The sequence below is a fragment of the Conger conger genome, chromosome 10, assembly GCF_963514075.1.
Source record: "Conger conger chromosome 10, fConCon1.1, whole genome shotgun sequence".
Lineage (NCBI taxonomy): Eukaryota > Metazoa > Chordata > Actinopteri > Anguilliformes > Congridae > Conger > Conger conger.
The window spans coordinates 23,820,319-23,833,076 of NC_083769.1; the positions used below are offsets into that span (position 1 = coordinate 23,820,319).

Genomic DNA, 12,758 nt, shown 5'->3' on the forward strand with positions numbered 1-12,758 from the left:
AGTAGCAATATAAAATGATGTATTAAAATGTCCTGTTCAATCAGACAATTTAATTAGCTTAAACCTGCAAGCTACCGACTCGTTCATGAAAACAAACGGCTATGTTACAGCTTGCTGCAATGCTGTCAAGGCATTGTGTGGTTTTCATTAATTAATTCTGGGAAACAATACAGGAGATGGCCACTGGGTAGCACTGTGTGCCACATACAGCATGCTGTCTCTTTCTCTGAAAAGATATGGGGACAAGCATTTGAAATGACATAAAACTCTGCAGTTTATTCGGCATTCAATTAAAACAGCTCCACTTCAACAAACTATGTAGCACTCCTGTACTTCAATGTGAAATGCACTCAAACGTTGTGATGGCATACATATCCATGAATGATTTTAGTATATGAAATAGTAAGAACAAATTCTGCTTCATGTAACATGCTGAGGAATAATCTTCTAACAGTATTCACACTGCAGGGGCAGCTTGCTTGCCCATGGGCGAAGGCACAAGGGATACAAAGGGCACCTTTAGATGAATATGGGGAATTGCCAAAACATAACACATACAATAACACGGTTCAGTGGCAGTGCATTTATGACGATGGACAATATAAAATGTATGTCAGCCATGCAAAAGGTGAAAATACGTTTTATTTCAATGCAGGGTGTCCCACTAAATGAGGCACTATTTGGAGAGTACAGGTAAATGCTTTATATGTGGTCATTAAAGATAAATATCAAATAAACAATATAATCTTAATATAAGGCACGCAATGTCTAAAACCAAAAGAAGGATAATAAATAAAACATTCACTAAACGTGGAGGTTAGAAACCGTCTTCGCACCACTTGAAAGTGCTCTATATAAAACGGATGCATAGGTGGGGGAGGGAGGGCTTAGCTACGGTCTCATTGTGTACTTTTTACAGAAATGGAATTCAATGCAATATATTGAAATAAGAATATATTATCAGGACCAGAAAAGCTATGTCCGTATACTATATATGGGGCAAATACAAACTTTTGCCACATTCAGATCAAAATAATCAATGGCTGTGAAATTCATTTACCATAAAATTGAAAAAGATTTTTTCCAAAATGATTTAAAATACCTTGCAGTAAATACCATTTCCATAAGGGTAATTTTTGATCCAGTGCTTGTGCCCATTGCAAGACGGACACACTCACATAATCAGCCATCTGCTTCCTGTCCTCGGAGACTGTCGCAATTCATCATGTTTTGATAAGGGCAAGCAGTCCGCTAGCCTATGTGCTACTGCCGTGTACCCACCCCCATGTTGGTGCACAAAATACTACGGTGTGATCAGGCATGCAGGCAAGTAAGGGGGAGGACTCCTGGACTCTTCATGTTTCCTCCGGATCTACTGAGAGCCTCTTGCCCCCTCCCCACACTCCCGACCACCAAATATACAAATTCTGGGATCAGCAGACCACCACTCCTGGGGGGTGGGGGGTGAGAGGGGTGAGATATACGGGATATACGTGGAGTCAGGCACGCTCACCCCCCTCTCACTTGGACAGCTTACTTATGACTCTGATCAATGCCCCGTTCTCGTCCTTCAGCCTCTGATTGTCCGACTTGAGTTCTGTCAGTACCTGAGGAAGTGGGAAAGAGGAAATGACATCATATTTTGATTCCAGATGAATACAATTATTAATCCATCGATACATCCAGTCTGACTCACAGCAGCAGCACACAAGCTGTTTTAAATGAATTCAAGCGCAATGGAAAAACCCTTTCAGGGCAGAAATGAGGCACAGCCACGGGAGGTGGCAGGAGGTGACAGCGCGTTGAAGGGGAAGCGGGTATCGGGGAAGAGCAGAACACGAGAGGCCACCTGGATTTGGGGCGCGTCTCTGTGTGTGCAGCATCACTGAGCACCAAGTGAGAAAGAAAGAGAAAGAGAGAGAGAGAGAGAGAAAGAGAGAGAAAGAGAGAGAAAGAGAGAGAAAGAGAGAGAGACAGAGACAGAGGCCAGCACTGTGCGTCTATTTCCAGAATCTGGGTCATTTCTGCTGAAATGAGGCTCGATTAAAAATAACAGTGGTCTCTTGTCCAATCAACTACACAACACCCCCCCCACACACACACACACACACACACACACACACATACTGGGGCCCGCAGCTCCAATGAACGCATCCGCTATTAATTAATTGGTCATGCGCCTGTTTGGAGACCCGGGCCAAATTGTACACCACACAATGGCTTCTCCCAGGCCGTTCCCCGGGCAGAGTGGCAGCTGCCAGCCCCTTTCTTCCAGGCTGGCCTCTGAAGGCTGACACAATGGCCCCGGTTGTGTCCGCTCGGCCCTGCCCACACCCCGCCTGCCTTCGGGGAGAACTGGGCCTGAGTTCCAGGCCCTCGTGGTGGCTTGGGCTTCAGCCAATGGCGGTGCTCGGCAGAGGCCAAAGAGCAGCCACATTCCACACCCACTTACGCATCAAAGCAGCCCAATATCTGATTGAGGCTGCGCCCAATCTGCTTTAGAGGAGTGTGAGAACATCACTGTAATGAAGCTGTTTATTTTCCCCCAAACGCTGTGTGCTCACAAAACAATTATCGTTACTATTTATTTTAGAAAGCTTTTTGGTCATCCTTATCAAGGTTGTAAATCATTTCTGAGGGCGCTGTTGGTATGCATTCTAACAAGTCATGTTCCCAGGCTATATGCCCGATGTTCAAACTGTAGAATTACTCTTTTTAATTTCAGTTGAGAGAAAAAAAAAACCAAAACTGTAGAGGTGCAGTAATGGCATGTGAGCACTGTAAAGTCCATTTGCCTGTCAATCTAAAATAAAAAAGCTCTCCCCACTACCCAGATTTCCTGCTTAATCTATTATCTCTCACAGGTGTGGAGTAAAACTTAAATTTAGCACCGTTGGGACGAATCTGATTTGAAGCACCAGGCGCTGAAACGCGTAATCCCGCTTTTGATGTGGGCCGGACCGAGGGACAGATGTGACCGTGACCACTTAAGCTAAGCCTCACACTTCTGAAGCAAATAGCCCTCTGAATAGAATCAAAGGCACGCTGTCTAGACTGGAGTGATGCGAGGCATCAGAGGGCACTGAGAGAGCCGGAGGGACAGAGAGAAGGTGCTGCGCAGCGAGGGGGGGACAGACCTGGCTGGGAGAACAGCAGCACAGAGCAGACAGGCGGAGGAGACGGGCAGGTGGAAAGGTGGAGACAGGGGTGGAGGCGGAGGAAGAGGTGGAGGTGACGGTGAGGAAGGGGGGCATGGGTTGGGGGAGTGGGGTTAGAGGTCCTCGGTTTCGGGCAGGGAGGCCATGTCTGAGAGGCGAGCGAGGACGCGCAGCATGGCTCTGTTCTCCGCCTGGAGCCTCTCATTCCTCCAGCGCAGGGCCTGGAGCTGAGCCAGCTGGGGAAGGGCCTGCAGAGAGAGTGCAGGAGGGGGACAGTACAGAGAGAGAGAGAGGCATGCAGAGAGATACACACACACACATACACCCACACACACACACACACACACACACACACACACACACATACATACATACACACATACATACTCATACACACAAACAAACACACAAACACACACATATACACACACACATATACAAACACACACACACACGCACGCACACGCATGTGCACACACACATACATATTCACACACACAAACAAACACACACACACACAGCATAAACCAGACAAACCCATCAAGCTGAGCCATGCACTGCCAAACAGAAGATGGGTGGACTGGGACGGACAGACAGACAGACAGGAAGGAAGGAAGGACAGGGTGACAGTGACAGTGACAGTGCGATGCCGGGGGCCGGACAGGCTGACCCTCAGGGCGGGCCAAAGCGCTGACAGGCCTGGAATGTGTGACAGTGTACAGCCTGCTTCTGCCGCTGGAGCACCTCTGTTTATGCTCTGCATTTCAGAGCGCCCAGTTAACACTAACACCCATCCACAGGCGCGTCCTCTGCCAAATACAGGACATATCAACGGGTACGACTGAGCGAAAGTAGCTGCTGTTAGGGGAGGGGGGAGGGGGGGAGGCAGGGTGTGCATTAGAATGGTAACTCCACTGGCCTGTCCCCACAAACAGAACCAGCAGAAGGAAATAAATAACATGTTTTCCCTTCATTTTCACCATCAGGCGTCACAGCCCTACAATGACAATACCAAACCAGCCAATGGGAGAGCTTCATATTACATGTACACCATTACCATGAAACCATTCTGGGAGGACTGGGGAGTTTTAAAGCAATGTCAAAGGGGAAAACATCGTTCATCTTTCCCCTTTGACCCAGGGTTTCGAAGATGGAGACACAACTTAAAATAGCAGGATTTTAATGCCTCTATTCACTTTTCAGACATTCTTCACACTGTACACAAGGCAGCTAAAACACATATATAGCTCAAGTCTAAGTCTCCAAGACTGATGGAATAAAGGTTGCTCTTTCCAGGAAATCTTTCAGTGAGAAAAATGCACAGATCAGAAGAGATTGACCTCCTGTGACTTTTGGTTGGCTTGCTGTATACTGTATGACAGAGGAAGTCTGCTGCTTACTCAGTAAGTTGTTTCGGAAGGGCTTCATGGTGAACCCCAGTTATGCCAAGAAAGATTTACCAGCATATAAAACCGCTGGGTTTTGCTGTGGTTATGGGGGAAACCACACCAGACCAGCCCGAAACCACAGTTTGAAGGAAGTGGGCAGGGTGTGCAGATTTCCATCTGCTTGCACTTAAAGGCAATTTACACAACCTGAGACTTTACACCCCTCACAGAGACTCTGAGGTCACAGAATGGAAAGCAGACAAGTGAAATGAAAAATAACCTTTTAAACAGGCAGTCAGACAGAGTGAGGTGTTTCATTACGATCTGCATGAATTTGCTGATCGTTTGCCATGCAAAAGTGAGCATAAATGTGGATGCAAAAACCCAGGCTGAGGTTTTTACCAGCGAGGACCCAGTGCCAACAAGTAAGACTGACTGCAAAATGCCTAATTTCATTTTAGGAATGCTTTACAATATGAACAAAAATGGGATGTTACCTATTATAAATGCACTGAAAATAGAGGAAATACATATTTATGAATCTACTGTATTTGTCAGTATATGAAAAAACAGTTCTATAGCAGTCTTAAAAATAAATAGGTCCCATTCGGTATGGTTCCTGGATGATTGTATAATAGTAACACCAGCACTCCCACGACTATGACAACTATCGCGACTATTACTACTACTAATATTAATAATAATGATGATGATGATGAATATTGATTTTGATAGTAAATGATTGGCTTTTCTCAAAGCCAGATTCACAATCACAACAAATTCTAGGAATGAGCAGAATTCAGCTTGGAATTGATCTCAGCAACGTAACATAGCGTCCTGTTTGTTGGCGTGGCTTTAAAGTGACATGGCCATTTTTGTGGAAAGAAAGATGGCCCATCTCTAAAAGTGTGCGCATTTAGGACATTGTGAAGTGAATGGCCGAGAATCCCAGAGAACGGGATACTCCAGAAAATCGAAGAGGCACGGGCGGTGGTGGACAGAAAGATGGCGTGGCCACCAGGTGTTCAGAGGGGGTGTGCGTGAGGAAATGAGCACATTCGAGAGTCCCCCCCGACCACTCACCGCAGCCCCCCAACACTGTGCTAGCCCGCCAGCCCGCCCTGCTCTCAGGGCTGATAGCCACAGCGAAATCTCACTGGGCCTTCCTGCTGGGGTAACAGTGACAACACAGGGTCAAATACTCACCACTCCCCTCTCTCAACAGGGCAATGCACACACTGGGCATCAATGCTTGTCCTTAACTCAGGTCTGGATTCAATCTAAATGTTCCAGAACTTTAATTCACAATGAAATGCAATTGTTCATTTTTCTTCACAAACAGTCTGGAAAGTTGAGCAATCACCAAAATGTCCTTGCCAAGTTGCTAGTGAGCACATTTCATTCCATTTATTAATTTTGAATTTAGGTAATTTTTGCCATTCCTATAAAAAAATCACCTAGTCTGAGCTCCAGATTTGGATTTAGATGTATCTTTGAGAACTCAATCGGATCTAGAGTGAATTACTCTGCCTTGCGATTGGCAGGGATTTCAGCACAATTTTGGAGAGTCCTAACTTGCAAAGAAGTTACTTGCAACATCTGGGAACACTATCCAAAATTACCTCTGTACTTCCAACATCCTGAAAAGAGCTACTGTTATCCATAACATTATGCCTTTCTATGACCAAACTCTCAGAAACTAAGACATTGCACCATTTCTGTCTTACTGTTCCTCCTGGGCCCAAAAGACATGCTAGCCAGAACCCAAAGACAGACACAAGTGCTGACTAGCCAGAGCTAGAAGTAGGTCATTTTGTTCTGCAGCTGTGCTTTGCTTGAGACCTGGAGGAGGCAAGGGAGGGGGAGGGAGGGGGATAGGCATGGCTTGTGTCTAATGAACCTGGTGCTCCGGTGCCGGATTCAGTGGTGCTCATTATATTTAATTGGACCTTACCTTCAGCTCTTCCTCCATTTCTGAGACCTTTTTCTCCAGGACCCTCTTCTCCTTCGAGGAGAGAAGATAAGGACCAGTCAGTGCTGCTCTGCTCATTTCAATAAGCACCATACCAGATATACTCGCGAGCAGTGCCTATTGTTGATTTTAAAGCTTCTGTACTCTGCTATTCAGTGAAGAGAAATAAAATCCTAAGAATAATATCATATCATAGTATATTATAATGAAGTCACTCAATCAAACCAAGTCATCATACGGGAAATGTCCCTTTGGTTTTCATGCAGAAGTGGAAAAACTTTTAAATCAAATGATGGTGCAGCTGATATGAAGTACAGCCCTAGATTTTAATGTAGCATCAATAATAAATGCTCTACAACATCATTGAAAGACATTAGATGAAATGATAAAAGTAGGTGGGAAAGCAGGAGAAGTAATATGGAATGAAGGTAAAACATATATTTTTTTAAATGGTGTCACTTTTCAAGGGATGGCAAAGCAAAGTGAAAGGGAGAAGGGAAAGGTGATAATTGAGACAAAAGTTGAGAGTTGAGAGTAGATCATGAGCACAGAGATACATGAGAATATTCCCGGATGAAAGGGCTAAAGTACAGTCTTCTATGGTACCTCTTTCATCATGATATTAACACAAAGTGAATGTACCCTTTTCTCTGTTTCAAGCACACTGGACCTTTCAGATATTCGGTCCTGTTTCTGAAACACAAGAGTGCACAATTATCAGACAAAGACTTGCTTCGCAGAAAATTTCTTCCACAAACTCTAGTGCAACCAGAGTTATTTCACACTGTGGGGAGACAAGTTTCAGAGTTTCTGTTTGTACAAAAGAAAAAAAAATCTTGAGATTCCGCTTGGGTTGTGATACAGCTTTCCTCTGAACGCAAGCCAATAATCAACATGGATGACTGAGCTGTCCTCTAGCTCTACTCTTCCCTGGTGTCTCCTCTTGATCTTCCACTCCCTTGAACATGGTGGAAATATCACCGTTAGGGAGTCTTGCGTGCTCCGGGCCTGCTCAGTCGTGTGATAGGACAGGGCTGGATCGCAGGGTTAATGGAGGCAGGGGAGAGGGGAGTCTCAGGCAAAAGGGAGCGGGGAAGCACTGCAGAAACTGTAAATGAGGACCAGCGGAGGGGCACCTGTGTGACTTTCTCCAGCTGCGTCCGAATGCTGGCCAGCTCCTGCTTGCTGTCCTCCAGCCGGGACTTGAGCTTCTCGTTCTCGGCCAAGGCGTCCTCGTACATCTGTAAAAATGAACGCAATTCTCAGGGCTGGGGAACAGTAACTGAGGAGGTCCGGAAAACAGCAAAGCTGCACAAGGGTTCAGGGTTCAGGGATTACCAGAAAAACAAGGAGAGTTTTGGAACATGCTCAGAACATACTTGCCTGAATTATCTTACCAAGTTTGATAGTCTATCACAGAGAATACTTCATTTGAGTTGAAAATTCAAATTCAAAAGACTACCCATCAGCATAGTGTTACTGAAACAAGTGAACCATCTTACGGCAGGACAAGGGATCTGTCACTAATTTTCCCTTTCAGCACCACAACTCAGTTTGTAGAATGTAAGAACTCTTCCAATTTGATGACATGTAGGACTACAAAATGAACTTGGGAAGTCACACAGCAGTGAGTTTACCTTCTTGAAGTCCTTGGAGCTGGCATCATCTTCTGCCTTGCTCAGCGATGCTAGCCTGTTCTCACGGCGGGTATAAGAACTAGTTCGGCCTGACAGCCGGTCTGTGGCACTGTCCCCTAATCCAGAACCAGAGTCCAGCCTACAGAGATGAAAGAATTTGACTATGCTCTCCTCTGTAATTAACCTAAGCTCATCCATTATAATTTTGAAGGTAAAAATTACCAGCATGAATATTACCACAATGCAAACTGTGTAATTTGACTCTTAACTTTGATTCAAATAATATATTTATGGTTTTCTACAAATTACTGTTTGGCAAGTTCAGTAATTGGCTAAATTAACTCACCAAAAGTTTCTGACAGACAGATAGACCAAGGTAAATGCAATGCCCTATGGTCATCAGTTCAAAATGAGAAAATCCACTTACCTTGATGCCCTGTCATGCTGCAAACAAAAAGAGAAATGACATGTCACTGAAATAAACTATATCTGGAAATTGGCTTATAAATGAATTCTATTTCAGTGCAAAATTAATCTGCAGGCTGCAGAATGTAATCAAGCAATTAATAAAAGATTAAAAAGCTTATTTGAAGTTTTGGTCCACAATATTTTACCAAGAGGAGACCAGATAAAGGTAAAACAAATATAGACAAATAAATAATGACAATATTAATATTACATGCGACACAGAAGAAGGAATAGGCAAAATACCAATGACCTCATGATGTGGGACAGAGAGTTTGTACAGTTAATGTTTCAATAAGCCTTTCTATCCACAAGCCCTTGGTGGGTCAATGACATCATTGCAATGAATGCCCATCCTTCCGTAAGAACTCGATTCTCCTCCTGTCATCTACTGTTCTGTTTGACATTTTGCAATGGATGATTGCAAACCTTGGGCCTCTGACCATCTGTGTACCCCATTGAGAACAAACATTTTCCTGAGTTATACTGTCCAGCTCATCTCATGGGGTCTAAACTGCTTCATGCTGGTCTTAGCTGACATGCTTCATATTGGCACCTGGTGTTGCTTTTCCTATTGGACAAAATAATTGACAACATACAGTGAGCTTCATAAGATTTAGGAGAAAACATATGTTTTTCTTGATTTGGTTCTGTATTCCACAATTTTATATTTGCAATCAAACAGTTCACATGTGGTTAAAGTGCACATTCACTGCTTTCATTTAAGGGTGTTATACTCTTAAATAAAAGGCTTGCTTTAGCAGGATTGCTGCTTTCGCAGTACGTCTGTGAGCAATGGTTCTCACGAAAGAACAATTTCATGTTCTTATCGTAAATGTCTTTTACTTTTTTTTGTATGAAGGGTTCGTACAATTGCGCCATGTTCGATTCAACAAAAGCTCAGAACTTTAGAAAGTCAATTATAACACAGTATTTAGGGTACTATAGGAGGGTTCCATTGGATAGATAGGCCAATGAGATTAACAAGAACAAGGGATGTAGTCGGTACCTCATTGGGTAGACTGATTGGTTTTAGCAAAACATAAAAATATGGCAGTCCGTTGAAAAAAATATCTTATTCCTCCTAAATAGTGACTGAAAACACTTGAGGGGAGATGCAGTCGTTTAATCATGATTCATATTTGATCTGCAACAACTAGTTTGAAAGCTTGATCCGAGTTTATGTGCCAGGCAAGCTGCTCTGACGTGCGCTGCAAGCCTCTCCATGGAAAATGAATGGAATGCGTTGTTTACATGATTCGTACAACAGGTCGGGACCACTCGTACATTTTGTTCCCACTTAACAAAAAATTCTAAATACGAGAAGTTCTCTTAAATCACTTATATGAGAGATCTAAGAACAACACGTACTATGGGTTCTCACATAGGGCTCATTCTTTTACTGTAGGACAGGAGCATTCTGCAGATGCAGTTACACCATCAATTAATCAATCAGCAGTTACATCATCAATTAAGTAAACCAGAACCTGTAGCAGCCTTGCATGCTCAAACCATAACAACCCTGCCACCATGTTTCACAGGGGGGGGACTTTAGATCTTGGGAAGTTTTAGCATACACACATTGCTCTTGCCATCACTCCAGTGCAAGTGCATCATGGTCTCAACTGGTCCACAAGAGGTTTTTCCAGAACTCTGCATGTTTTAGATAATATACTGAGAAGAATTTAACCCAACCATCATGTTCTTTCAGCTAACTAGTTGTTCTAGTTCTTTCTGCAGTGTATCCATTGTAGTTCTGCTCGAAAAGTCTTCCGTGGACAGTAGACACTGACAAATCCATGCCTGCCTCCTGTCAAATAGGAGTTTGGGCCTTTTTCTTTATTTTGATGCAAATTCGTCAATTGTAGAACTATTCCTCACCCTGTGTGCTGAAATCTAACATTAGGTAGCTAAGAGAAAGATAGATATATTGCTAACCAGCGATAGAGATAGCAGTAACAAAATTATAATCATCAGTTTCATGGCTTTGATAAACTGTGTTTTGCTGTTATTTCTCTATTAAAAAAGTTGCTGCACTAAGAGGAGACCACTAAGAGGAAACAGTAAGCTCCTGCCCCTCCTTCAGGCTAGTACACTTGAGTGACCAGCAGGAAGTAACCAAGCCTAATCTGACCACATCCACATCACTGTCCCTTCATTCTGTGATCAGAGTGTAGTCCATCTGCAGATCATAATAACTAGTGTGACATTTGCACAGACGTGGAGCATAACCCACACTCTCTGAGACACCACGCCTCTCTTCTCTGCTGTGGCAGACTTCTGAGACAGGCCTCCTGCTTATAAGTGAGGTCAGGAAATACCACCTTTCTGATCCCACCATCAACATCAACAGAGAAAAAAATGCATCTGCAGGGAAGACTATACACCTTTCAAACCCAGTAGTCTGAATACAAAGCATCTGAGAATAGAAAGAGTATACACAGTCACAATGACAGATACACGCAGATAAGCTTGTAGTGATTATGCAGTATTGTGGAAATTTAATTGCCTGTCACACACACCAGAAAAAGTAATTGAGTGCAAAAGTAGTCTCTTGAATCTCTCAGCCCTTGACACAAGATGAATGACCAAATAACCGTTGGTGGCAGTTTTGTAGAAATTGTGTAGGAAAAAAATAAATATTTTTTAATAATTCAAAAAACATTTTAAAATCATTTTTGGAAGCAGTCCATTTCCCTTTCCTAATTTTTGAAAATGGATGATGCCTGTGATAATCAGTCTGATACTGCAGAGGGAAGGACCTGCAGGGCTGATAATAAACCATAAAATACACAGTTCCTTCAGTCAGGTGCACAATAACTGCAATTTTGGCAGTGGCATGTAATCTCAGTTGTGTCACTAGAAGGAGAGACTGCTCAATCAAAATGACATACTTTGTGAAACGCTTACAAATGATTAATAAGTGATGGGAATAGCCAAAAGACCAAAACATAAAAATTTTATGATTGGGATCATGCATCTATCAAAAACAAGCGGCAACTATTGTACTTCTGTGTAGTGTAAGTTTCAGACCAATTTTCTCTTGGAAGTTTTATGATGGCATCGTTTTACCATTTCAGAAAGAAAATCTCTATAGACATTTCTCTGAAAGAACATTTGTGATTTCATTTGTTTCTGTATCAGTCGGAGGTAAAAGAATAATTATAAACATGTACAATTGTAATAACTATTACAATATAAAATACAGGATGATCAACAAACGTCTTACACTTTTCAAATAAAAAATATATTTAACCGAAAACAGGTTTCACAATATTGGCAAAGATGACAGCCATGCGTCTGATCCTATAATTTGTGACAAGATTAGAAAACACATTTTCCTATGTTTTCCTATATGTTTGAACAAAACATACATATTATTATATGTATTGCTTACTAAATACAGCAATTTTTATCAAAGTTGCCAATAATTGTTCAGCCCCTACAGCCAACTGTTTGTCTACAAAATAAAAGATTGTGCCATTAATGTAATGTAAGGTTTGTTAGCTTTTTGATGTTTGCAACTGCTTGCAACTGGAAGACAACTGAACCCTTAAGAAAACATTTTTACCAACTGCTTCTGAAATGGTTCCCATTGCTTATTCATATTATGGTTATTTTACCCTGGGTTGTTTTAATTTTTTAATTTTTTATTTTAGTTCCAAGTATTAGCACAACGCTCTTCCTATATTATATGAAAATTGACATCCAAGCCAACAACCCACTAATGTGAAGCCTTCATAATTTTAAGCAGTCCATGTCCCATTGTAACTCATAAAACCGAGGATCAGGAGAAAGATGCAAGCCAGTCATAGGAGTCACAGAAGACCTGTGATCCTGGAGATTTTGCCTTTTTTGGTGTTGCTTACTCCAGCTTTGCACATCTCTGACCATCCCTTTGCCCCTACACTTTCTCACTTGAATCTGGTTTTATCCAGAGCTGGTCCGAGGAGGATGGGGTGGTTCTGAGGAAGGAGGAGGAGCCCAGGGGATTTTGAACAGCTCTTAATCTTGAGGAATGCTGGGAAGATGAAAGTAGGGCTGGGAGAGGCTGCAGAGCAGCGAGTCTGCAGCCCAAGCTACAGTCTTGGACAGCAGTCGCTGCGGCTTTTTGCAATTTCCTTTCAATCAGCAGCCA

At 42.9% G+C, this 12,758-nt stretch overlaps 1 protein-coding gene across 9 annotated transcripts in view; it reads right to left on the reverse strand.

Annotated features, from left to right (window-relative positions):
• Positions 1 to 249: 249 nt before the first annotated feature.
• Positions 250 to 12,758, reverse strand: part of LOC133138952 (protein phosphatase 1 regulatory subunit 12B) — a 41,502-nt gene continuing 28,993 nt past the window's right edge. For 2 of the 9 annotated variants that reach the window (XM_061258119.1, XM_061258127.1), the window contains 7 exons: positions 8,583 to 8,599; positions 8,156 to 8,294; positions 7,655 to 7,759; positions 7,161 to 7,211; positions 6,501 to 6,551; positions 3,138 to 3,406; positions 250 to 1,607 (listed from right to left, as the gene is read on the reverse strand). In XM_061258119.1, coding sequence (XP_061114103.1) covers positions 3,272 to 3,406; positions 6,501 to 6,551; positions 7,161 to 7,211; positions 7,655 to 7,759; positions 8,156 to 8,294; positions 8,583 to 8,599 — 498 coding nt within the window. In that variant the 3' untranslated portion in view covers positions 250 to 1,607; positions 3,138 to 3,271. Of the gene's footprint in view, positions 1,608 to 3,137; positions 3,407 to 5,629; positions 5,716 to 6,500; positions 6,552 to 7,160; positions 7,212 to 7,654; positions 7,760 to 8,155; positions 8,295 to 8,582; positions 8,600 to 12,758 lie in introns of all 9 variants that reach the window. The other 7 variants (XM_061258120.1, XM_061258128.1, XM_061258123.1 and 4 more) reach the window with 6 other exon arrangements.